This window comes from Dendrobates tinctorius, unplaced genomic scaffold, assembly GCF_039654945.1.
Source record: "Dendrobates tinctorius isolate UK_male_01 unplaced genomic scaffold, ASM3965494v1 ptg000181l, whole genome shotgun sequence".
NCBI classification, from domain to species: Eukaryota; Metazoa; Chordata; class Amphibia; order Anura; family Dendrobatidae; genus Dendrobates; species Dendrobates tinctorius.
Window position 1 is genome coordinate 3,764,086 of NW_027361848.1, and position 27,579 is coordinate 3,791,664.

General features: G+C 46.0%; 1 protein-coding gene across 2 annotated transcripts in view; it reads right to left on the bottom strand.

Moving 5' to 3' along the window:
* The window catches only part of PGBD5 (piggyBac transposable element derived 5), a 669,748-nt gene that overhangs the window by 326,427 nt on the left and 315,742 nt on the right, over positions 1-27,579 (bottom strand). For both annotated transcript variants that reach the window (XM_073551842.1, XM_073551843.1), the window contains exon 5: positions 5,579-5,776. In XM_073551842.1, coding sequence (XP_073407943.1) covers positions 5,579-5,776 — 198 coding nt within the window. The remainder of the gene's footprint in view (positions 1-5,578; positions 5,777-27,579) is intronic.

The window sequence follows — 27,579 nt, forward strand, 5'->3', positions numbered from 1 at the left end:
TAATCAGAAACTTTGTGTTTTCGTCACAACAGTATGAGTGTATTGAGAACACAGATTCTGTTAACAACGTAGCAGACAAGGTGGCCCACGTCCAGACAAGCAGGCCCTTCTGGCATTTGCCAGAATTGCCAGATGGCCAGTCCGGCCCTGGCTCAAACAATATGAATTTGATGACAGGTTCCTTTTAAAGAATGGAATCTCCAGCGCTGGACTTCAGTTAAAAATACATCATTTATTGTAAATTCTTAAAATAGAACAGAAAAAAGTATGGATAAGGACATACAGGCAGATGGGGTCTCTGGTGGTCTCCAACCAACGCGTTTCGACCTAGAGGGTCTTACTCATGGTTCACACTAGACCAATACTGACGACTACAAATAGTACAAAAACTAGTAAATCACAGGTGTTGGACAAAAGAATTAATGAAAATAGGGAGTATCCCTACCAGTTAACTCTTGCAAACACTCAGCCTAATGTGGAGCTGAAACAAAAACTTGTCGGAAAAACAAAAAAAAAAAAAAAATCTAATAAAAAGATATCATAAGAATATAATAACAATCACAAAAATTATCAGAATAACCAGAATTGAATAGGACTAAGTAGAATGTAAATATACAGAAGAAAATATCAATCTAATTGCAATATTAAATCAAGTCGTTTGTTCAGACCTAATGGTACTCTTGTATTTAATTTAAAAATCCAAAAGGATTCACGATTTAATAATTTTCTCCTGAAATCACCTCCCCTAGTAGATCTATAGACTTTCTCTATTGCTATAATTTTGAGACTATCAGTTTTACCTCCATGAACAGTTTTACAATGATAAGAAACTGCTGAAATATTATAATTACTACTAGTAGCTTCTGACAAGTGTTTCCTAATTCTCTTTTTAAGAGGTCCTATTGTACAGCCTACATATTGTAGGTTACAAAAAACGCATTCAACAACATATATTACTCCTTCTGAATTACAATTTATGTGAGACTGAATAGGGTATGATATGCCAGTAACACTAGAAGTGAATCTGCTGGTTTTAACCACATAGTTGCAGACTTTACAGGGATGATGTCCACATTTGGAAAAGCCTTTATATGACAACCAAGTATTATTTTTAGTTCTCCTATTACTGATAAAAAGACTGGGGGATAAGATATCGCTCAAAGCAGGAGCTTTCCTGGCTATGTATCGTATCTGGGTATTGTCCAGAATTTGACCAAGTTTATTATCATTGTGTAAAATAGGTAAATATTTTTTGACAATGTCCTTTATCTTATTGAATTGTGGACTGTACATGGTAGAAAAACTAACTATAGGACGGTCATGATTATTGCAGGAGGCCCGTGTGCGATTCTTTTTCTTGTTAGCAGTAACTCCAGTGTGTACAAGGCTCAAAGGAGATTCATTCAGCAGGGTGTGTCTATCGATCCTGCTGACAATATTATCAGCTTTCCTTAGCATCCAATTAGCATATCCTCTGTCCTTAAGTCTAGATAGGGTTTTGTTTGATTCTTTAGCAAATGTTATAGGTGAGCTGCAATTTCTTTTTAACCTAATTAATTCTCCCACTGGAATGTTTTTAACCACGTGCTTGGGGTGACAAGAATAAGCTTGTAAAATTGAATTTGTATCTGTGGGTTTTCTGAAAGGAAAAACGCAGACCTTTTGGTTGTCAGGATTCACAGACAAAGTCACATCCAGATAACTGATAGAAAAATCCGACACTGTAAATGTAAATGAAAGATTAAAATCATTCATATTGATATAGCTAATGAAATCACTAATCCCTGAGATGTCTCCCTTCCAAATCAAAATCAGGTCATCTATAAAGCGGCCATATAGTTGTATATTTTGTGAAAAGGGATTATTGTTACATAAGATATATTTCTCTTCCCAAACAGCTACTGTAATATTAGCTAAAGCTGGGGAACATTTACCCCCCATACTTACTCCTTGTTTTTGTAAGAAAAAAATTCCATCAAATGAAAAATAATTATGTGAGAGAAGAAAGGAAACTGCATCCACAATGAAGGATTGAATTTCTATCACATATGTGCTATATTTGTCCAAAAAGAATGTGAGACTAGAGATAATCACATTATGTGGTATGGACGGGTATAAACCCACCACATCACAAGTAATCCATGAATATTCTGGTGACCAATGATAATCATCCAAGGCAGAGATTAACATTTTGGTGTCTCTGATATATCCTGGAAGATCAATGACCAAAGGTTGTAGGTAATGATCAACCCACTCTGCCAATTTCTCTGAAAAAGACCCTATCCCCGAAATTATAGTTCTAAAGGGGGGGGGGAACAAATCCTTGTGGATTTTAGGAAACGCATGATAAATGGGAATCACAGGGTTCTTGATATTAACATAATCATAAATTTTCTGTGTTATGGCCCCTGTGACTAAACCATCGTTTAATAATTTTGACAAATCACACTGAAATTTAGACGTGGGATCACTAGAAATCTTGGAATAGGTAGCAGAATCATTCAAAATGCGCAGATTTTCTGAATAATACAGACCAGCATTAAGCACGACTACTCCACCCCCTTTATCTGCCTGTCTCACCAGAATGTCAGCATTATCTTTTAACTCTTTCATAGCTGCTCTCTCTTGTGCTGTTAAATTGTCATATGTCATTTCTGTTATTTTATCAAGCTCCACTAAATCTTTCTCTATTAGTTCTTGGAATATATCTAGAATAGCAGGTCTGGACTGAACTGGATAAAACCCTGGATTGGGCATTTTAAAGAGATCATTTAAAGTCCTATTTTTTGGTAAGGAATGTGATTGTAAGTCTCTAAGAGTGGAATAGCCTATAAGATCTTTAAAAGAAAAATTTCCATAGGGAAAAATTAACTCAGGAATATTTGTAGATCCAGACAGTGACAAGGTCTCTGAAGAGGTGGACTGGTAGTCAAAATGACATTTCAAAGTTAAATTTCTGGCAAACTTATTCACATCTAGAAGAGTCTGATAAATATCAAATTTGTTGACTGGACTAAATCCCAAGCCTTTGCTCAAGAGAGTCATATGAGCTTCTGATAGGATATAGCTTGAAAGATTTATTACAGGGCATGTTGATTTCTCCTCCTGTTTCTGAAGTGGTAGTTTCTTTTTATGTTTCCTCCCCGCTCTTCTCCGTCGTTTTTTGATCTCCTTACGATAATTCCATCACTACGGATATCCTCAGAATGATTAGTGTTGAAGGAAGCATCTAAGAACTCTTCTGACGTATTCAGATTAGAACTGGAAGACACTGTTGAATCATGAGACCTGGTGAAGCTGACCCTGCGATCTCTATGGTGAAAGCCTGAAAAACCATGCTGATATCGTTTTTTACCTTCTTGAAAAGGACGGCTTTTCTTCCAGGAATAGACCTGGTTCAATTCAAAGTCGCGTTTGTCTCTTGTGAATTTACTGCGTTTTATATCTGCAATATATTCTTCCAGTTTGGAAAGATTTTTTTCCATTCTTGAATTAAATTTGTCAAAGTCTTTCACATTATTGTGTTTGTTCAGAGAAGTCTGCATCTTAGTGATCTCTTCTTTAACACAAGTCATCTCCAGTTCCTCATATTTAATAATCAACTCCATTAATTTGAAAGAACTTTGTGTAAGAGTCTGCTCCCACTCTAATCTGAAAGTGTCTGAGTAGATGAAGGTAGGTCTTTTATTCAGTCTCAATCCCCTAGGGATAAGTTTTTTCATCAGATAAGATTTTAGAGAGGTCATGTCCCACCATAATCTGGTTTCCTTATTTTTCCGATTTTCCAGTTTATTAAAAAGGTTTTCTAAAGACTCTACCTGAGAGACCCCACTGCTCACATTAGTAACATCATCTGTAGAGTCAAAAATGGCTGCAAAGATATGCTGCCTATTTCTGTCCAAATCCATGTCCATAGAATTAGTGTTTACAAGCGTCCACAACAATTATAGAGTAAGGGAGCAGGACTAGATCATAAATATAATTATAGAAGGATAGGGAAAATGAAGGGAGGTCAGCTCACCAGTCTCGGTTGCGATCCATAATCCTCCTGCGCACGGAGTCACCTTGATCAGGGGTGTTGACTGAAGCAAAATAAAGAATGGAATCTCCAGCGCTGGACTTCAGTTAAAAATACATCATTTATTGTAAATTCTTAAAATAGAACAGAAAAAAGTATGGATAAGGACATACAGGCAGATGGGGTCTCTGGTGGTCTCCAACCAACGCGTTTCGACCTAGAGGGTCTTACTCATGGTTCACACTAGACCAATACTGACGACTACAAATAGTACAAAAACTAGTAAATCACAGGTGTTGGACAAAAGAATTAATGAAAATAGGGAGTATCCCTACCAGTTAACTCTTGCAAACACTCAGCCTAATGTGGAGCTGAAACAAAAACTTGTCGGAAAAACAAAAAAAAAAAAAAAAAAATCTAATAAAAAGATATCATAAGAATATAATAACAATCACAAAAATTATCAGAATAACCAGAATTGAATAGGACTAAGTAGAATGTAAATATACAGAAGAAAATATCAATCTAATTGCAATATTAAATCAAGTCGTTTGTTCAGACCTAATGGTACTCTTGTATTTAATTTAAAAATCCAAAAGGATTCACGATTTAATAATTTTCTCCTGAAATCACCTCCCCTAGTAGATCTATAGACTTTCTCTATTGCTATAATTTTGAGACTATCAGTTTTACCTCCATGAACAGTTTTACAATGATAAGAAACTGCTGAAATATTATAATTACTACTAGTAGCTTCTGACAAGTGTTTCCTAATTCTCTTTTTAAGAGGTCCTATTGTACAGCCTACATATTGTAGGTTACAAAAAACGCATTCAACAACATATATTACTCCTTCTGAATTACAATTTATGTGAGACTGAATAGGGTATGATATGCCAGTAACACTAGAAGTGAATCTGCTGGTTTTAACCACATAGTTGCAGACTTTACAGGGATGATGTCCACATTTGGAAAAGCCTTTATATGACAACCAAGTATTATTTTTAGTTCTCCTATTACTGATAAAAAGACTGGGGGATAAGATATCGCTCAAAGCAGGAGCTTTCCTGGCTATGTATCGTATCTGGGTATTGTCCAGAATTTGACCAAGTTTATTATCATTGTGTAAAATAGGTAAATATTTTTTGACAATGTCCTTTATCTTATTGAATTGTGGACTGTACATGGTAGAAAAACTAACTATAGGACGGTCATGATTATTGCAGGAGGCCCGTGTGCGATTCTTTTTCTTGTTAGCAGTAACTCCAGTGTGTACAAGGCTCAAAGGAGATTCATTCAGCAGGGTGTGTCTATCGATCCTGCTGACAATATTATCAGCTTTCCTTAGCATCCAATTAGCATATCCTCTGTCCTTAAGTCTAGATAGGGTTTTGTTTGATTCTTTAGCAAATGTTATGTTTTAAAGCGGTAACACAAAGTGCAAAATTAAAAATATATGTATATCCATCTTATTTGAATTCAAAGTTAATTAAAAAAGGGAAAAATGCAATTAAATACTTTAACATATCTACCAGATGCTTTAGTGCTAAAATGACTTACCCTGCTGGATAGGAGAGTATGCATTACTCAAAAAACGAAAGTGCCCTCTGTTGTACCAGCAAATAAAGGACATCTTTCCCTTCATTTTGATTCTATCTTGCCCTCGAGACAGTGGCACTTCTGTGTTACTCATCATTGATAGAGGTAATCCAGTACAGTCACTTTTATGAGCGCTCAACAACCCACAGCAGTAAATATCTAAAAAATAATGCAAAGTTTAAGATTAATAAAGTATATTTACCATATGTATTAGAACATCTTACTGATATGAAACAAATGCACACCCACAGGGGCATTTGTTTACTTGATTGCATGTATTTTGGGTTTAAAATCATTACTGTAACAAAGTTTCATTACAGAATTTAAACTTTTTTTTTACAGGTTCCATGCTTCATGTTACATTGTTTGAGGTGTACAAAAAGAAGGCACAGAATGACAAACGTGCAAAAATACTCTGCAGTAAAAAATATAACAGTAGTCAGCTAGTGCTAGTAAAAAGATGATAACAAATAGAGGTATTTAGTCGATACGTTTTTTGCAAAACATGTACAGTATACCAAGCCACTCCACCTCGTCACGGTAACCCTTAACGGAGCAGTCCCTATCTAATGTATTTAAAACCTGAACATGTGAACAGTACCGAAATGAGCAGGATTCAGACAGGCACTTCCTGATGTGGACACATGGTGTAAGATGGCTTTTTATGTGCATGCCACACAAGAGAGGGTGGGAATCTCCCAAACCATGCATAAGCAAGGAAATAATGGATTCAAAACACATGTGACATGCACAAATGTGAACAGGTCGGTCGGACAGTGTTCACACCACCCACTGACTGAAACACAAAAAGAAAGCACAGAATGACAAACGTGCAAGAATACTCTGTAGTAAAAAATAGAACAGTAGTCAGCTAGTGCTAGTAAAAAGATGATAACAAATACAGGGTATTTAGTCGATACGTTTTTTGCAAAAAATGTATACTAAGCCACTCCACCTCGTCACGGTAACCCTTAACGCAGCAGTCCCTATCTAATGTATTTAAAACCTGAACATGTGAACAGTACTTAAATGAGCAGGATTCAGACAGGTGCTTCCTGATGTGGGCACATGGTGTAAGATGGCTTTTTATGTGCATGCCACACAAGAGAGGGGTGGGAATCTCCCAAACCATGCATAAGCAAGCATTTTGAGAGTCCATTTTACAGTCTATCATTTTGGTTATTTTGCACATTTTCAGCAGTATCCAATGTAATAAATCTTCAGCACACAGGACCCGGTGGTTCCGGGCTTCGTCATCCTGTTCTTGATGCCAAAATTGACTCACCCTCGGAGGCCGTGGGGTACTTGGTACTGAGCCCATTGATTCCAATGGGAGATGTCACAGTGGCAGTGACCTGGTCCGTGGCCTCAGACAGTCAATGTAAAAGGGTATAGTGATGGGGATAAAGTTATTGAGATGATTCGTGACGCCACCTGTGGTTTCTGGTCAGTTTGACCAGTGCTGCAGGGTTGTTTCTCTGGGACAGATGGCGTGGTGCAGCAATGATGCTGAAGTTCCCCACAGGTAGAGCTGTAGTCCCAGGGCAGAAGGAATAGGTGTTGAGGTAGATGGTGTAGTGTTAGGCACAGAGACGTAGCAGTGCTGGATGAGTGGTGCAGGAATAAGTGGAGGACACAAGGACTTGTAGTTCCAAGGCTTTACTCACAGTCTGTTGCGCATACAGATACCCGCTTCAGAACTGAGTCCTCCGGGAAAGGGGTCCAGATAACTTCCAGATAGGATGGAATGCACCTTCCCAACCTTCCATGTCAGTGTGTACCTTTCCTGGCCATCTCCAAACAATACGCTGCTTATACTCCTTCTTCCACTTCAGCGCCTCACAATTAGCAGTCCGGGCCAGCAACTGCTAGTCCTGTTCAGGCAACAGCTCACTGTTCCTGTGACTCTGTGTAGCCACCTTTCTGGTTAGACTAATGTGGATGGTGGCTGTGGTCCCTAAAGGGACCACAGCTGTCGACTTTGCTATCTAAGTCCTTAGTTCCACTCCACTATGCTAAGGGGCCGAGTCCCTTCTGCCACCAATGCAGCTTCTTCCTCCACCTGGCGATGGTCAGCGTGGAATGGGACCCACGGGATCACTTTCCAACCGTGGCCCTGAAAGAACCACTCTTCCTACTGAGAATCTGCTGTTTCTGTCCAATCTGTCTGGCACTCCCGATGCAGTAGGGAGCTGCACAGACCACGTCCTTCTCCTTTCCTCCCTCTCAGGGGATCTGTCTAACCTCAGCCTAAGATTCTCCCTCCTTGCTACACTCCGCCCACCTCCCAGCACACTATGTGTTCCAAGCAGGGAGCCATGAAGGGTGCTCTGCTACACTACTATGTGTGAAATGTGGGGTGTTGAAGTCTGGTCAGGTGCATCCACACTACCTGGTCGTGGGGTACCACACCTCTGGTTGAGGTGCAGTACCTCTGTGGTGTCTGGACCCTCATGGGCGCCACACATCAGTCACACTTATTGACATATAGACAGAATAAAGCAAAATTGTCAAACTCAAGACCCGTGTGCCGAATCCGAACTGCAATGTCATTTTATGCAGCCCACGAGGTCCGGACACAGAAGGATCTGCTCTCCACCACTTTCCCTGTACCAGTAGGAGAAGCATGTAAATGTGCACCGGAGCTCAAAATCTAAGATGGTATCCACCGCCCCCTGTGCTGTCGCAACCCCCTCTACTACGAGTATGGCTGCGTTCTATGTTGACAAAGCCAATGTTTAGCAGAAGAGGAGAGCCAGCACATGGAGTTGATGCTATCTTGCAAGCTGAGTGAACGCAGACAGAGGTTACTATAGGGGGGAGCGCCAACCAAAGGAGCAAGTACCGTCTTTGTGAGTGAACGCAGTCAGCCAGCACAGTGAATACAATCAGCCGACACAGTCAATGCAGACAGCCAGTACAAAAAGTGAACAGAGTCAGCCAGCACAAAAAGTGAACGCAGACAGCAAGCACAAATAGTGAATGCAGTCAGCCACCACAAACAGTAAACACTCCAAACAGAGTCAGCCAACACAGTCAAAGCAGATAGACAGTACAAAATGTAAATTTAGTGAATGCAGTAAGGCTAATTTCACACTTGCGTTTGGCTGGTCTGCGTATGGCTGCGCGCTTTCTCACTTAAGCTCTACCTACTTCCGAATGCATCCTACATTGTCCTGCACACCTATTTTTAACATTGGGTATGCAGGGACATACATTGCATGCGGATGCGTTCACATGTGGCGTTTTGGCATGCCCGCCAAACGCAACATGTTGCTTTCCTGTACGGTCGGTGGGCACGTCAAAACGCCGCATGCGGATGCATCTGCATACAACACATGTCCCAATGTTAAAGATAGGCAAGCAGGACGATGCAGGAAGCACGAGGAAGTAGGTGGAGCTTAAGGAAGGAAGTACGCAGCCATACTCAGACCAGACAAACTCAAGTGTGAACTTAGCCTAAGCTAGCAAAAAAGTGAACGCAATCACACAGCACAAACAGTGAACACCGTGAATGCAGTCAGCCTGCTCAAAAAATGAATGCAGGCAGCCGCCACAATCAGTAAACATGGTGAACAGTTAGCCAGTACAAAAAAGTGAACGCAATGAACATAGTCAACCGTAGACAGCTCTCTTAGCCCTATAACCAAGGAACAGCTCTTTTAGTCCTACTGTAACATCGGCGGCCGTGCCCTGGGCCGCGTCTTCTGCAGCGGCACCCGCCGCCGCCTCCTCTTACCAGCTCCTCCGCCGCAGCACGTACTCGCGCTCAGCCTCCAGCACTGCGGCGTCCCTGCACCCCTTCCTTAGGCCGCGGGCGCGCGCCAGCGCTTCCTCTTCTGCTGGCGGTGGGCGGCACTAAGGGCGGCGCGGGTCCTCCCACTTCCGGACCCTAAGGTATTTCAGGCGTCTTCTCGGTAGAGAGGACGCCTGAGGATTTTGTGTAAACCCACGCCTTTCCTGGCCGCCCTTGTCTCCTGGTATTCCTCCCTGCTTCCTCCTGTCAGCCCCCGTGTTGTCCTGCTCTCCTGGTTCCCTCTCCTCCAGCATACCGCCACCCTTTCCTTCTCCTGAGTTTCCCCACGTCTGCATTCCTCCTGTTCCCTTGGCTATTCCTGCTCTCCCTACTAGCATCCGCTGCCTGGGTGCCCCCGTTTCCTATAACCCTGCTCGAGTACTCCTATTTCTGACCTGTGACCTAGCCGTCTTCTGGTTCCTTGTCCTTGAGCCGTCCCTCCTGGTACCGGCTGTCGCGGTTCTGTCCTCTGCGGTTTTGCCCCTAACGATCCCTGTATAGGGGTCGGTCATCACCTGGCGCGCTCAACCCAGGGGCTCCAGATCCGCGACCCAGAGGGTCCACTCTCGGATGTAGCTCTTCCTCGGAACGTCACAGTATCCTCAGGCCATGGACCCCGCCGGTGCCGCGGCCGCCACGCAGAAGGAACTGCTGTTCCTGCGTGAAAATCAGACCCGGATAATGTCCTTCATGAAGTCCATGGACACCCTGTTATCCGCGCTGCAGACCTCCGACCCAGGGCACGCTCCCCTCCTAGTTAGTCTTCAGCAGGAGCTCGTGCAGCAGTGCGATGCCCAGTCTCACATTCTGGGTTACATGGCGTCCGTTGACGATCGACTGCTTGCCTTGCAGTCAGCTACGGCCGGCTCTACCCCACCCCGGGACGCAGTCTCGTCTCCGCCACCTTGCCTGGGAAAGCCTCCCCGGTGTGGCGGAGATCCTAAGCTATGCCGGGGTTTCCTAAACCAGTGCAGACTGCACTTTGAGCTTTCGCCCCAACAATATCCCACAGATCGCGCCAAAGTGGCGTTCATAGTATCCCATCTTGAGGGGGAGGCCCTGGCCTGGGTGAATCCTTTATGGGAAAGGGATGATCCTGTCGTGTCTAGTATCCAGACTTTTCTGGAGGCCTTCCGTAGAGTGTTCGATGAACCCGGACGCTTAGCGTCTACTACAGAGGCCCTCTTTAACCTCCGCCAGAGTTCCCTTACTGTGGGACAGTACGCCATCCGCTTTCGGACATTGTCGTCAGAACTTGGATGGAATAATGAGGCACTTGTAGGGGCCTTCTGGAGAGGCTTCTCGGGTAAAATTAAGGACGAGCTTGCCGGACGAGATACCCCAACCTCTCTGGAGGATCTCATATCCCTGGCCACTCGCATAGACCTGCGGTTTTTGGAGCGCGCTTGGGAGTCGGTTAGGGAGCGTTGACCCTTCAGGCTGTATCAAGCGCCCATTCCGTGCTCCTCGGCTTCCGCTACTAGCGTCGCTCCCGAGCCCATGCAGGTAGATCGGATCAGGTTGACCGAACAGCGACGCAGAGAGAGGATGACGAACGGGCTCTGCCTGTACTGCGGTGGAGCCAATCACTTTGTGCGCACCTGTCCTGAGAGACCGGGAAACGCCTCCACCTAGGTCAGGTAAGAGAGGTCTCCCTAGGTGATCATAATTCCTCTCTGCCCCTTACCCTTTCAGCTTTAATTATTGCAGGTCGGGAGCGCAGATCTGTGGAGGCGTATGTGGACTCGGGTGCGGCTGGGAATTTCATCCGGCAAGAAGAGGTGGATAAACTCCGAATTCCGGTGGTCATCTTAAAATACCCGCGTGCTATCACCTCCGTTGATGGAAAGCCTCTTCCCGAGCTCGTCACCATGGTTACGGCCGAAGTTGACCTACAAATTGGAGCGCTTCATCGTGAAAAAATAGCCTTCTACGTCCTGCCTAAATTATCCCACGCGGTCCTCCTAGGATTACCCTGGCTTAGGCTGCACGAGCCAGTTGTCAACTGGCACTCGGGGGAGATCCTACGCTGGGGCCATTCCTGCCACGCACGTTGTCTGCAGTCCATCCTCCATCCCCATTCCCTGCCTATGCCGGCCAATCTTCCGGGCCTTCCTGCACCATACTACGCGTACGCCGACGTCTTTAGCAAGAAAGAAGAGGATTCTCTGACTCCACATCGGGCCTATGACTGTCCTGTCGACTTAATTCCCGGAGCCACCCCAACCCAGAGGGAGAACGTACCCCTTGTCCCCAGCAGAGACCGCGCCCATGACTGAATACATACAGGAGAACTTGGCCAAGGGTTTCATTCGGAAATCCTCGTCCCCAGCAGGCGCCAGCTTTTTCTTCGTTCGGAAAAAAGACGGATCACTTCGACCATGTATCGACTACCGGGGCCTGAACAATATCACGGTTAAGAATCGATACCCGCTCCCGCTTATTCCGGAACTCTTCAATCGGCTGAGAGGGGCTTGGATCTTCACGAAGCTGGACCTACGGGGAGCCTACAATTTGATCCCGCAGGGGACAAGTGGAAGACGGCCTTCAACACCCGTGACGGTCATTATGCGTATTTAGTCATGCCGTTTGGTCTCTGCAATGCTCCAGCTGTATTCCAGGAATTTGTGAATGAGGTGTTTCGGGATCTTCTGTACTCGTGCGTAGTAGTGTACTTAGATGATATTCTCATCTTTTCGCCTGACCTATCCTCTCATCTGAGAAGCGTACGCATGGTCCTGCATCGCCTTCGGGAGAATCGCCTCTACGCCAAGATTGAGAAGTGTCTTTTTGAGCAGACCTCGCTACCCTTCTTGGGTTATACAGTATAATCACAGATTCCGGCCTGAAGATGGATCCCGAGAAACTCTCTGCAGTACTCAAGTGGCCCCGTCCTGTCGGTATAAAAGCCATCCAGCGTTTTCTCGGATTCGCGAACTACTACCGACAGTTTGTGCCGCATTTTTCCACTGTGACCAAGCCCATCACGGCCCTGACCCGTAAAGGAACTAAGCCTAACAGCTGGTCCCCCGAGGCTGAGGACGCCTTTTTGGCGCTGAAGCGCGCCTTTGCATCTGCACCAGTCCTACATCGGCCGGTTGTCAGTAGGCCTTTTGTTCTAGAAGTGGACGCCTCTTCCACCGGAGCTGGGGCAGTTCTTTCCCAGCAGGTCCCCTCTGGACGACTGGTCCCCTGCGGGTTCTTTTCCAAGTCCTTTTCGCCTGCAGTGTGCAATTCGAGAGCTGCTGGCCATTAAGATGGCTCTAGAGGAATGGCGGTACTTGCTCGAAGGGGCTGTGCATCCCTTTACTATCTTCACGGATCACAAGAATCTGGCCTATCTGCAGTCCGCTCAGATACTCAATTACAGACAGGCCAGGTGGGCCTTGTATTTTTCTCAGTTCGATTTCAAGCTTCACTTCCGGCCCGGTGATAAGAACCTCAAAGCGGATGCACTCTCCTGCTCTTTACAGTCGCCTGAGGAGGACGAGGCTCCATCATATATTATCGAACCCACCAAAGTGATCTCCGTGGCTCCTGTAAACTTTTCTACTCCCCCACCAGGCAAGACCTTTGTTCATCAAGACAAACGTCCAGAGGTGTTGCGCTGGGGGCACTCCTCCAAGGTTGCTGGGCACGTTGGGACCAAGAAGACCCTCTCGCTTCTCTCCCGTTATTACTGGTGGGTGTCACGCTCGCGCCTTGGCTGAATGGCACGAGCTGGGGGTTTGTGGCCCCACTGTGCCACAAACCAGACTACCCTGGATGGGGCGTGACTACGACAGCTACCTCGGTCTTCACTGGAGCCTCTGATGGTGAGGTCAGGCTTGTGCGGCAGATAGTTGTCGGGTGCCACTCCAGGGTGGTGTCTGGCTGTGGCTGCTGGTCCCACTCGGGGAAAAGTCACTTTGACAGAAGCTATAGACAGGCAGGCAGGTAGACACGACAGGCACGGCTGAGATACTGGGCAAGCAGGCGTGGCTAGGAGACACAGGACAGGCGGGCACGGCTTGGAGACACAGGACAGGCGGGCACGGCTTGGAGACACAGGACAGGCGGCAACGGCTTGGAGACACAGGACAGGCGGGCACGGCTTGGAGACAGGACAGATTGGCGTGGTATGAGAAGGAGCAGGTAGGGACCTGTTCACACAGCAGGTGTAGGCAGGAGGGAGTGGTGTAAGCTGGAACAGGATTTGGACCTGTTCACAGAGGAGGTGCAGGTATGGATATAGGCAGGAGTGTGGAGTAGACTGAGCCGCAGGAGTGCAGCGTAGGCTGGGCGGCAAGGGAGCTGGGCAGGCTGAGCGGCTAGAGAGCCGAGCAGGCAGAGCGGCTAGAGAGCCGAGCAGGCAGAGCGGCTAGAGAGCCGAGCAGGCAGAGCGGCTAAGGAGCCGAGCAGGCAGAGCGGCTAGGGAGCTGTGCAGACAGAGCGGCTAGGGAGCCGTGCAGACAGAGCGGCTAGGGAGCCGTGCAGACAGAGCGGCTAGGGAGCCGTGCAGACAGATAGGGAGGACACAAGGAAAAGCACAGCAGAGAAGGAGCCACAGACAAGGAGACTGACAGACAGAGGTAAGACTGAGTTCAGACAGAGACACAGGGACAAAGACACAAGGACCAGGATATTCTGCCTCCTGGCAGGCGGACAGAGAACAGACAAGGCACTGGGAACAAGACTCAAGGGCCAGGATATTCTGCCTCCTGGCAGGCGGACAGAGAAATGCTAGGCAAGGTACCAAGACACAGGAATACGCAGTAAGAGCCTTCAGAGAAGGCAAGACATAGGACAGGGCCTGGCTGGCTCAGCAGCAAGGAGCTAACTGAGTTTAGACATTGCTCAGGCAAAGGTCAGTGGGTGTGGCGAAACTAAATAGTCAAGGCCTCTAGGTGATTGGTAAGGGACATATTAAACAGGTGCACCCTGACTGCATAAGAACCAGAGAGTTCAGGCGCCGCCCCCCTATACACACTGTCAGGAAACATGGAGAGCAAGCAGGAAAACAAGAGGCATAGCACCTGGAGCTCAGGGCTGGCAACAGACAGAATTCACAGCATGGCTTGAAGCAGAAAGTAAGTTGGTGTGCGGGGAATGGGAGGCCATGCAGTGATGCCAGCAGGGTTGTTACAGTACCCCCCCTTACGGCCCCTCTTCCTTAAATCTGCCAGAATGACCTGCAGAAGGAGTATGGGACCACACACAGTCCAGGCTAACATGATATTCATCAGGTCGAATAGATTATGTGTGCCATCAGGAATCCCAGATTGCCCGGTTTCTTGGTGCCTGATGGAGTCATCTTCCAACACAGAGGGTATAAGGACTTGGATTTCTTCCTCCTGGGTAGCAGGAAGCAGGGACCTGGAAGCCTTAGACTTGACCCCTACAACAGCCGGCCAGCTGGAAACAGAAGAGACCTTCACTGAGACCAACTTCAGCCTGATATCCCAAGTAAATTGGACCTCCTCCTTAGTATCTTCATTAGGCGGCCAACTAGAAGTTGATGGTACCCACACTGGATCCATCCTTCTCCCATTATCAGAAGAGAACTGGACCTATTCTTCTGGGTTGGTAAAAAGCAGACGTACAAGAGCTTCTGCTCCAACTTCTTCATCCACCTGCCACATGGAATCTGAAGGCATCCGTACAGGATCCATCTTCTGCCCATGGCCTAAAGAAAAATTTTCAAGCGACAGGGATGCTTCTGGGAACTGGTCACAGGAGGTGTGTAGAGAGGGCGCCACTGCTTCCTTTTCTTCAGTGACATCAGCACACCATGACCCAATAGCCAGCAGAACAGATGGGGAAGGTAACACTGTAGCCTGACCTTGTAACATTGGAACTAGATACCTTTGGTGACTAGGTAGCTCCAAGTGCGGCACCACGCTGGGTCTTCGGACTGGAACGGACAGTAGAGTATCCGGCTCAGAAGGACCGATGGGCAAACTGGTCATCAAGTGTAAAATGAACTTCTCCAAATATAATGCTCCTATTTGGATCTGTAGTTGTCCCTTCGACACTCGACTGTTCATAAGTAGGGCACGACCATCACCAAACACCGTCACCGGATTCTGGAGCTGTGGAACAGGAACCCTACACAGACTCCGTCTGGCTTGCAGCTTTAACACATCTGCAGGGCCGAAGCTCTCACAAGGCACACGAACAGTCACCGATCTTAGTGAGGAGGAGGGACTCTTACCAAGGGCAGCCTCTCCCACTGACCCAAGGTTTTGGAGCTTGCGCTCCTTCGGACAGAAGCTGTCCGGGTGTTCCACACAACCGCAGCAATACTGTATGCCCATCTTACGACTGATTTCAGGCTGCTGCTTTGCCAGCCCACTCTTAACAGTCTTCTTGGGTTCAACTCGAGTAGCAACTTTACCAGGTGGAGGAACTAGAGGGTTTCGGACAGCGGTCGCGGTCTGACGAGGTGGTTTCTTCACTGGTTTCGCCCGTTTGGCGCGCCTCTCAGATCTGGAAAGGGAAGACTTGGCAGACGTAGCTGGACTGGGTACTTCGAAGACTTTACGGAAGGCCACTAGGAAGGCCTCTAGGTCCGTGATGATAGGATCCCCTGCTTCCCAGAGGGGACAGATCCACATAGAATCATAGAGTTGGAAGGAACCTCCTGGGCCATCTGGTCCAACCCCCTGCTCAAAGCAGGATTCGCTAAATCATCCCAGTCAGATGTCTGTCCAGCCTCTGTTTGAAGACTTCCATTGAAGGAGAACTCACCACTTCTCGTGGCAGCCTGTTCCACTCATTGATCACTCTAACTGTCAAAAAGTTTTTTCTAATATCTAATCTGTGTCTCCTCCCATTCAGTTTCATCCCATTGCTTCTAGTCTTTCCTTGTGCAAATGAGAATAAAGTTGATCCTTCTACAATGTGACAGCCCTTTAGATATTTGTAGACAGCTATTAAGTCTCCTCTCAGTCTTCTCTTTTGCAAACTAAACATTCCCAAATCCTGCAACCTTTCCTCATAAGACAGGGTTTGCAGACCGGTCTCCATTTTGGTCGCTCTTTTCTGAACTTGCTCCAGTTTGTTGATGTCTTTTTTAAAATGTGGTGCCCAAAACTGGACACAATATTCCAGATGAGGTCTGACCAAAGAGGAGAAGAGGGAAATAATGACTTCAGGTGATCTAGACTGTATGCTTCTGTTAATACATCCTAGAATTGCATTTGCCTTTTTTGCTGCTGCATCACACTGCTGACTCATATTCAGTCTGTGATCTATTAGTATACCCAAGTCTTTTTCACATGTGCTGCCACTTAGCCCTATTCCTCCCATTCTGTATATGCTTTTTTCATTTTTATTGCCCAGATGTAGTACTTTGCATTTCTCCCTGTTAAAAACCATTCTGTTAGTTGCTGCCCACTTCTCCAGTTTATTTATATCTTTTTGAATCCTCTCTCTCTCTTCTCTAGTATTAGCTATCCCTCCTAGCTTTGTGTCATCAGCAAATTTAATCAGTTTACCCTCAATTCCTTCATGTAAATCGTTGATAAAGATGCTGAACAATACAGGGCCCAGGACAGAGCCCTGTGGTACCCCACTTGAGACATTCTTCCAACTGGATGTGCAGCCATTTACGACCACTCTTTGGGTCCGATCACTAAGCCAGTTATGAATCCACCTAACAGTTTCCTTGTCCATTCCATACTTAGTCATTTTTTCAATAAGGATTGTATGAGAGACTTTGTCAAATGCTTTGCTGAAGTCAAGATATACTATATCTACAGCATTTCCTTGATCCACCCAATCAGTGATTCCGTCATAGAAGGAAATTAATATCTGAAAATATCTGAAAGTTGCCTCTCATGAACGAGCTGTGATAAAGATTGCTCTGATCAAAACGCGTCGCTTTGCCTTCACCTGATGCAGGGAGAATTTTGCCACATTTAATGTTTTTAATGGATCAATAAAGTTCATCAATTATTTATGGGAGCTGGAACGACACAAGCCTTTTTCTTCTCATGATATACACATTTGATCTGACGGAGTTCCGTGCACCCGTGGTATACCGGTGAGCTGGTTTACTTTGCATGTGAAGTTTGCCAAAGACCATAAGGATTGGACCATAAAGGACAACCCACACAGATGATAATTGCCAATAATTTCCATCTGTTGTCTATTCCATTTGAACAACAGCATGTGCAATTGATTGTCAATCAGTGTTGCTTCCTAAGTGGACAGTTTGATTTCACAGAAGTTTGATTTACTTGGAGTTATATTCTGTTGTTTAAGTGTTCCCTTTATTTTTTTGAGCAGTGTGTATATATATATATATATATATATATATATATATACACAGTGGGGCAAAAAAGTATTTAGTCAGTCAGCAATAGTGCAAGTTCCACCTCTTAAAAAGATGAGAGGCGTCTGTAATTTACATAATAGGTAGACCTCAACTATGGGAGACAAACTGAGAAAAAAAAATCCAGAAAATCACATTGTCTGTTTTTTTTTCATTTTATTTGCATATGTACATACTGTGATGTGAAGGGTGGTCGCGTGGTTAATGGGACGTATATGTCACAGGGATGGATGCTCCCTGCGATGCAACCTGAAGTATTTTGTTATTAGTGTACATGAGCACTAATATGTCGTTTAGTGCATTGGGTCCGGGTTCCAGGTAGCTATGAGAGATGGGAGGGTCTGGCTGCCCATATTGCCTCACCTTTGGGTGAGGGTGCAGACTGTACCCCGTTTTGCCTGAAGATATGTGTATGTTCAAGACCTGTGGTGAGGTCATGACCATGTGACCAGCTCATGTGATCCATACCTATGGGTGTGGATACTAGTGATGGGCAGTCCGCCTCTTTTAGGTGATCCAGCTCTCACGGCTCCGCTCACCAAAAAGAGCCAGCTCTTTTTCTACTCCTTTTGGATCCTAAATGGATCCCTATTGTATATGTGTTATGGTGTCCTAAACTCCACCCACCTACCGCATAAACCCCGCCCACTCACTAGAAACCAGATTGCTTAGTGGGCAGAGTTTTGTTCCGGTGGGTGGAGTTACGTCTGCCGAACACCGGGATTTTAGGCCCAGTGAGAGTCATTCAAGGATTTTAGTGGCTCTCATTGGGGTGCCGGCTCCCATCATTCACCGCGGGGAGCCGGCTCTTTGTGTCAGATCGTTAGCGAACAACACATCACTAGTGGATACAGAGCTATGTAATGGAGGTGTTTGGCACATGTGAGAGAGTGTGAGGGAGTCTGTCAGATTGTGGACAGACTTCCATTTGTCCAGGTGGGACACTACAGAGTGGTCTGTGTTCTAAAGAATGAGACTCCTTCCTGTGTCTGTGGCTGCAGATAGAGCTCTGCTATGGACATTGCCGTGGCCTGTGTGTGCAAAGGACCTTAGGGAACCAAGCCCAGCTAAGGACTGTTTTTGTGTTGCTGTAAGACTGTTTGCCTTTTGTTCATGCTTAAATGGTTTATGGAGAAAATAAACCGAATGGACTTGTTTTAACCCTGCGTGTGCAAGTGTTTACCTCCAAGACCTGCAAAGTGAGTAACCCCCGTCCACAGACAGTGTGGAACGTTACAATATACACACACACACACTCTATATAGTGGGTATATTCAGGATGGGGAGAGGGGGCCCAGTATAAATCTTGCACTTGGGACCATCAGATTCTAGTTACGCCATTGACATCAATCTATAAGCATAGATATGATAATTATATGCAAATGATTAATGAATCAGTGTCCTGGTTTCCACTTTTTACATTAGAGTTCTGCTTTGAAAAATTGCAAAATTCAGTCTAAAGCATGACTTCCTATGAGGTTCCTTACACCAGGAATCTTACATCAGTTTTCAACTGGAATAAGATTTGCGGCATAAAGCACACCATTTTTCAGATCAGCCCAATTTATTCTGATGCGCACTCCTCTTAATAAATCAGGAGCCTTTGGCTCAAGCATACCCCTTATTAAGATTGATGTGAACAATACCGGGCTTGATGAATTGAGGACAACATTTTTAAAACATATTGATGTTTTGAGTGTTAGTGCCTCGTGCAGAAATACATGCACTTACACACCTTGACATGCTATTAATGCATTTATTAATGGTGGTCTGAGGAAAGTTTTGCTACCTTGAATGCATTTGGGCAAGCAAATCATCAAAATCTGCTGCTGACAGCTCCTTTTGCAATTGCTGACCAATGTATTAAGATTTGCTCAATGAGAGATAAGTTCCAAGATGCTGCAGGTAGCATTTTAAGGCTATGTGCACACGCTGCGGTTTTTGCTGCGGATCCGCTGCGGATTTGGCCGTGACGTGGCGAGATGGCTTGTACATTATTTTGATCAAAATTGTGTTTACTAAATACCCTTATTATTATTATTATCTTTATGCATTATTTGCAGTTTATTTTTTACTTTTTAGTTCAGGATATTTGTGTTTTTTGCTTTTTGTTTTCACAGTAGCACAAGCCTGATGCTGTCAGGTTCAGGGACATTTTGAGGAAATGGCTGCACCACTGGTTCCACGACCGATTGATTCCGTAATGCAAGTGAAATGTAACAAAAAGAACACATAAATATGAGTATTATTTAAAATCAGTAAAAAAAAATAAAGATATATATATATAGTGGGGAAAATAAGTATTTGACGTGATGATTTTGCATGTTCTCCCCCTACAAATAATGATGTGGTCTGTAATTTTTATCATGGATACACCAACTATGAGAGACAGATTTTAAAGAAAAAAATCCAGAAAATCACATTGTATAATTGTTACAAAATTAATTTGCATTTCATTACATGAAACTAGCTAAAGAGCCTGGCGTTGCCCGGGCATAGTAACTAACTACGGTTAGTTATAACAAATTATAATGATTATATCTATATATATATATAATACTGAGTGTAGAGCACTGCCCACTCCGCATAGCCACATTCACTATAATATCTCACATCATCCCGCCAGCCAGAGCCACCAGACTAATACCCCCATATCCCACATCATCCCGTCAGCCAGAGCCACCGGACTACTACCCCTAATATTCCACATCATCCCATCAGCCTGGGGTCAGAACCAGAACACTGAGTGGAATGGTCCTAACTTCCATACCGGGGATCACTTTAAGAGAGGCCTGGCATCAGAACCAGAGCGCTGAGTGGATTTGCCCTGACTTCCATATCAATGATCCCTTTCATAGAAGCCTGTGGTGAGAATCATAGCGCTGAGGGATTTACCCTAACTTCCATACAGGAGATCCCTTTAAGAGAGGCCTGAGGTCAGTACCAAAGCGCAGAGTGGATTTGCCCTCAATTCCATACCAGGGATCCCTTTAAGAGGGGCCTGGGGTCAGAATCAGAGCGCATAGTGGATTTGCCCACACTTTCATACCGAGGATCCCTTTAAGGGGGGGTGTTAGAACCAGAGCGCTGAGTGGAATTGCCTTAACTTCCATACCAATGATTCCTCTAAGAGGCCCTGGGGTCAGAACCACAGCGCTGAGTGGAACGGGCCTAACTTCCATACTGGGAATCCCTTGAAGAGAGGCCTGGGGTCAAAATCAAAGCACTGGATGGATTGCCCTGACTTCCATACCAATGTTTCCTTTAATAGAGGCCTGGGGTCAGTACCAGAGCATTTGAAGGCAATTGCCCTGACTTTCATACCGGAGATCCCTTTAAGAGAGGCCTTGCATCAGAACCAAGGCGCTGGATGAATTTGCCCTGACTTCTATACCAATGATCCCTTTAAGAGAGGCCTGGGGTCAGAATCTGTGCGCTGAGGGATTTACCATAACTTCCATACCGGAGATCCCTTTAAGAGAGGCATGGGGTCAGTACCAAAGCGCAGAGTGGATTTTCCATCACTTCCGTACCGCGGATCCCTTTAAGATCGGCCTGGGGTCAGAACCACAGCACTGAGTGAAACGGTCCTAACTTCCATACCGGGGATCCCTTTAAGAGAGGCCTGGAGTCTGAACCAAAGCGCTGGATGGATTTGCCCTGACTTCCATACCAATGATACCTTTAAGAGGGAAGATGTGCCTATGGGATGGAGGATGTGTGATGGGTATATAGGCACGGGAGGGGGGAATTCATCTCTGTCATGTGCTCTCTGCTCCATTCTGGGGGGCAGACAATGGCTGGGAGCTTATGTTCCCGGGGATGGTAGATTTCTTCCATCATGTCAGTGTCTGCTGAGGTGTTGTCTTGGAGTGGGAAAACTGTTGCTCATAGCAACCAATCACAGCTCAGCTTCTTTTAAACAGCTCTGGTGAAATGAAAGATGCTTCGTGATTGGTTGGTGATACACACATACACACACAGACATACATTCCGTTTTATATATAGTGATAAGTATTTGATACAATAGAAAAACAGAACTTAATATTTGGTACAGAAACCTTGGTTTGCAATTACAGAGGTCAGACGTTTCCTGTAGATCTTGTTCAAGTTTGCACACACTGCAGCAGGGAATTTGGCCCACTCCTCCACACAGATCTTCTCCAGAGCTTTCAGGTTTTGTAGCTGTTGCTGGGCAACATTGAATTTCAGCTCCCTCAAAATGTAGTGGCCCAGTCCAGAGTGTGTCCGTCCCTTTAAGTAATCCTGGATTGTGAGTAGCTTCTGTACGCTACAGCTCACTCTCTAACTGCCCCTCTACATTATCCCCCACATTTGTGAGCTGTAATTCTCCATTTCTAGTCACCTCCATTTTAGATGCAATGCATTTATCATTTGCTGTGTTCTGGCGCCATCTAATGGTGAAAGTGTACATTTACTCATAATTATTGTTTTGTAAGGATCTGAGATGAGAAATCGGTGTCCTATTGGCCAGCTCCTAGTCACATCGTCAATAGGAGGAGCTGTTTTCCAGGGAAGTCTAGAATGTTATTTAGTCTGAGGGATGCCTTCAGAGAGAGCAGAACACACGTGGAGGCTGTTTTCACTACAAGATCTGCAGGTCTAAGAGCCTGGGTTCCTTTCTCTATCCTGTACAGCAGTGGTCCCCAACCTTTTTTGCACCGGGGACCGGTTTCAAGCAAGACCATTCTTCCATGGCCCGGCAGGGCGGGGATGGAGGTGTGGCAGGGGCGGGGCTTTGGTCATAAGGGGGCGGGGCTATGGACACGGTTGTAGTGTAGCAGTGCATACTTATAATTAAATAACATTTATAATGTGACTCAACTCACCATAGGTTTTGAATAAGTGCTCCATCACCCCCTTCTCCCCATCATTGCCTTCACCCCATCACTCCCTTCTCCCCATCATTGCCTTCACCCCATCATTCCCCTCTCCCCATCATTGCCTTCACCCCATCACTGCCATCTCTCCATCATTGCCTTCACCCCATCACTGCCATCTCTCCATCATTGCCTTCACCCCATCACTGCTGTCTCCCCATCATTGCCTTCACCCCATCACTGCTGTCTCCCCATCATTGCCTTCACCCCATCACTGCTGTCTCTCCATCATTGCCTTCACCCCATCACTGCCATCTCCCCATCATTGCCTTCACCCCATCACTGCTGTCTCCCCATCATTGCCTTTACCCCATCACTGCTGTCTCCCCATCATTGCCTTCACCCCATCACTGCTGTCTCTCCATCATTGCCTTCACCCCATCACTGCCGTCTCTCCATCATTGCCTTCACCCCATCACTGCCATCTCCCCATCATTGCCTTCACCCCATCACTGCTGTCTCCCCATCATTGCCTTCACCCCATCACTGCTGTCTCCCCATCATTGCCTTCTCCCCATCATTGCCTTCACCCCATCACTCCCCTCTCCCCATCATTGCCTTCACCCCATCACTCCCCTCTCCCCATCATTGCCTTCACCCCATCACTGCTGTCTCCCCATCATTGCCTTCTCCCCATCATTGCCTTCACCCCATCACTCCCCTCTCCCCATCATTGCCTTCACCCCATCACTCCCTTCTCCCCATCATTGCCTTCACCCCATCACTCCCCTCATGGCCTTCTCCTCATGTCCCCATCTCCTCCAGGGCCAGGCTACACAAACACAGACCAACACACACACACATACGTGTACACACACACACAGACATACATGTACACACATTATACACACACACACAGACAGACATACATATACACACAGACACCACCTCTCTCCTCTCACCTGTCCGCCGCCCGCGCTTCCTCGCACTGACACAGCAGCGGCCGCGCTCCTCTCTGTGTCAGTCAGAGACAGGAAGCGCGGGCGGCGGGCAGGAAGCTGGACGGGTCCTTGCAGCTCCGCTCCTGCTATTCCCTCTTGCAGGCAGCGGAGCTGCTTGATCGCTCCCTGCCCGCCGCTAAGAGCTGCTGCGCGCCGCCCCAGCCCCCGCTATGCCACTGACCGCCCCTGGCTCCCCTTGTGTCCGCGGACCGGCAAGGGCACTGCAGCGGCCCGGTGCTGGGCCGCGGACCGGCGGTTGGGGACCCCTGCTGTACAGACATCATTCTAAAGTCTTTCTGACTGGATTCACCTTTTTTTACATTCACCTATAAGTACTTGTGCACGTGCCGTGACACACTGTGGAGCTAACCCCGAGTACAGGTCTTTAACCACTAATTGCTGTGTCTACCTCCTTCTGTAAACTACCAAAAGACACTGTCCAGTGCTCTTAAAACTCCAGAACCCAATCACATCTGAGCATCAAAGTGTAAACTGTAATTGCCGTGGGCTACCCATGAGAAACTATTCCTTATTTGTTCCAAATTATAATTCCCGTTCCTGCTGAAGTAAAGCAACGGTTATCCCCGAGATCAGTGTGTGTCATAATTCCTTCGGCTGCGGACACCGTGTGCGGGTGGATAGCAGGGAAGGTTTGGCCTGGTCATTGCAAGGCTGAAATATGGCATCACAAACAGGATCTATTTCTCTGTGCCTATTTACTGTTACTGCACTGCAAGTCCCAGCACTGCTCATTAACCTCTACCTTGCTAGTGAATACTGCTAAAGACTGTCTTGCTGCAGCTGCTTGTATTTGTGCTTGAAGACAAGAACTGTGATCCTTGTGTTTCTCACGGCTGGACGGTGCCTGCCTGTTTTACACACACTGCAACCAATAGCTTCTTTCCTCTCCTGCCTCCCAAGTTATACAGATAAGTGCAAATTCTTATTTGCAGCAGTGCTATATTCAAGAGGGGGAGCCTTCCAATTCACAAACTGTATTGCTGTATAATTGTGCATTTCTTAAAGCTACAGTGTCGTCCTTATTTTTAAAGAGACAGTACCGGTATTAACACCAAAATATCTGACTCCCTTCGTAATGACCGCGTCCACTATCTCTGCACCATCATCGTCATCAGCTAGTGTTCCAGTTTCAGAGGCTAATGTCAACAACCCGGTTCCAGCCCCTGTCATTGCCACTGGCATGCCATTCTTCAGAGGAACCTCTAGTCTAATCTACAGAGGAGATCCCCATACACTTTCTGGGTTCAAGGAAAAGCTAATGTACACTCTTAAACTCTTCTCACTTTCTCCCCATCAGTGGGTACAACTTCTCCTGAAGGTCCAGCGGCTGAAGAAGTCCATTCCTGGCCATCTACTGAAAAGACCAGCATAGATGGCCAGGAATGGACTTCTTCAGCCGCTGGACCTTCAGGAGAAGTTGTACCCACTGATGGGGAGAAAGTGAGAAGAGTTTAAGAGTGTACATTAGCTTTTCCTTGAACCCAGAAAGTGTATGGGGATCTCCTCTGTAGATTAGACTAGAGGTTCCTCTGAAGAATGGCATGCCAGTGGCAATGACAGGGGCTGGAACCGGGTTGTTGACATTAGCCTCTGAAACTGGAACACTAGCTGATGACGATGATGGTGCAGAGATAGTGGACGCGGTCATTACGAAGGGAGTCAGATATTTTGGTGTTAATACCGGTACTGTCTCTTTAAAAATAAGGACGACACTGTAGCTTTAAGAAATGCACAATTATACAGCAATACAGTTTGTGAATTGGAAGGCTCCCCCTCTTGAATATAGCACTGCTGCAAATAAGAATTTGCACTTATCTGTATAACTTGGGAGGCAGGAGAGGAAAGAAGCTATTGGTTGCAGTGTGTGTAAAACAGGCAGGCACCGTCCAGCCGTGAGAAACACAAGGATCACAGTTCTTGTCTTCAAGCACAAATACAAGCAGCTGCAGCAAGACAGTCTTTAGCAGTATTCACTAGCAAGGTAGAGGTTAATGAGCAGTGCTGGGACTTGCAGTGCAGTAACAGTAAATAGGCACAGAGAAATAGATCCTGTTTGTGATGCCATATTTCAGCCTTGCGTCCTTGCCCACCTGAGAAAAGAATTTGAGCGCCATTCGCCTACCAAGGTTCATCTAAAATTTTACAACCAACGTCAGGAACCAGGCGAGACCCTCCAGGACTATGCAATAGCCCTTCATTCTGCATGCAGGGCTTTACAGCAAGTAGACAATCTAGATCCTGCTGCTACAGAAAACATAATCACTGACACATTCATAGAGGGTGTGGATTCCAGACTCGTACAGTCAACTCCGCATGCTAGCAGCACAAAACACGAACATGACTTTCTTAGACTTTAGAGCTCTAGCCTTGCAGGTAGTGGGTAATGACTCACCTTGTTCCCGCATTGCTCCTGCTCCTTGTTCTCTAGACCTGGTTGCCAGAATATACACCGTATCTGCACTTTCAACTGCTCCACTTATGCAGACCACACAGTCTGTACCAGCCCCTTCTCTTAGTCATACTCCTATTACCACAGATGCACTTCTGCAAGTCCTTGACTCTGTATGCTAAGCCTTGAAGGAACTAAAAAGCCAATCCCCTGCACCACGCATGCTATGTCCCGTGAATGAGACATTTTACAGACTGTCTTGTACATCTTACATGCTGTATTACAGTCTCTCATATTGTTTTACTGTTGCTATGTGTTCCTGTGTTTTGCATAGCTGAAATCCTCCCTTTCCATCAAGTTTGTCCTTTCTGTCTCTCTGTCTCCCTCTTCTGAGTGTGATGTAATTTCCTTCTTCTTCCCCCTGTGTCTCTTTGTCCATCTTGGCTTCATTAGAAGCACATATGCTTTCAGCATGTCTGAAGAAAGTCTTTTTTACCTGCTGATGTTTGTATGCATTCAACAAGAATGCTTAAAGAAATCAAAGTCTCTTCTGGATTCTTCATAACATGTGTGCCGGCAGCTGAGTTGAGCTACAGTATCTGTGACCGTCGCCAATTGTAAGAAAGGTGAAGAGATCCAGCATCTCACAGAGCCATATTTGCAGCCACAGGCCCCGGGGACAGAATAGTAAAAAAGACTTTCCAGATTCATCTGTAAAGCCCACAGCTTCTATAAAGCTACAGAACTTCTTGCATGACATCTCGGCATATAAGAGACTATACAGCTCCCCTTCTCCCTGTGAATCAGGATGGATGAAGGAATGACTACACGGTCTCTGCCAGACCCATTGTCAGAGGAAGAGTGCATAGAACTTGATCCATCATTCAGTGAGAAGGCTAGACGTCCCACAAAGCCTACATGGAAAGTAAGGGAGAATCTAGAATCCAGTAAACATGATCTTTTCCGTGCTATAGCAGAGCTATGGCAAAAACTGCTGAGTCACATAGACAGCCTGTCTCAGCCTGCTTCTCTCCAACGGCCACAAGAGGAAACCCTTGCACAACTGTGTTCAGATTATCAACGTTATGTAAAAATAACAGATCAGTTTATCGCAGTGTTAAAGAGACTTAATCCATTAGTTACCTGTAAAGAGCTGCAAGCTTTCCAACAACTTAACTCTGAGAGAGAAAGCATGGTGCGCGATATCAAAGCCAAGACAGAGGCAAGAATAGCGCTAATAGCTGAGATGTCATCTTGTATTTCTGGCTCGGCTAGACAGTCAAAGTGATCAACTAAGTCACGCTCCTCGAAATCTTCAACCCTCAGCGAACAGCTCGTAAAGGCACGTGCAGAAGCCGAGGCCACTAAAATACAAGCTGCCTTCGCACAAAAGGAAACTGAGATGAAAATAGAGGCCCTAGAGAAGGAACGCGAACACACCATAGCCATGGCAAGGTTAAAGGTTCCGGAACAAGCCATCAGTGGGAGCCAAAGAGACAGCATCAGTTTAAGTGATTTTGATACTGAAAACCCTCTTAAGCGTACTAGAGACTATGTACAAAGCCAATACAGTGCTACCCCTGCTCCTGCAATCCTT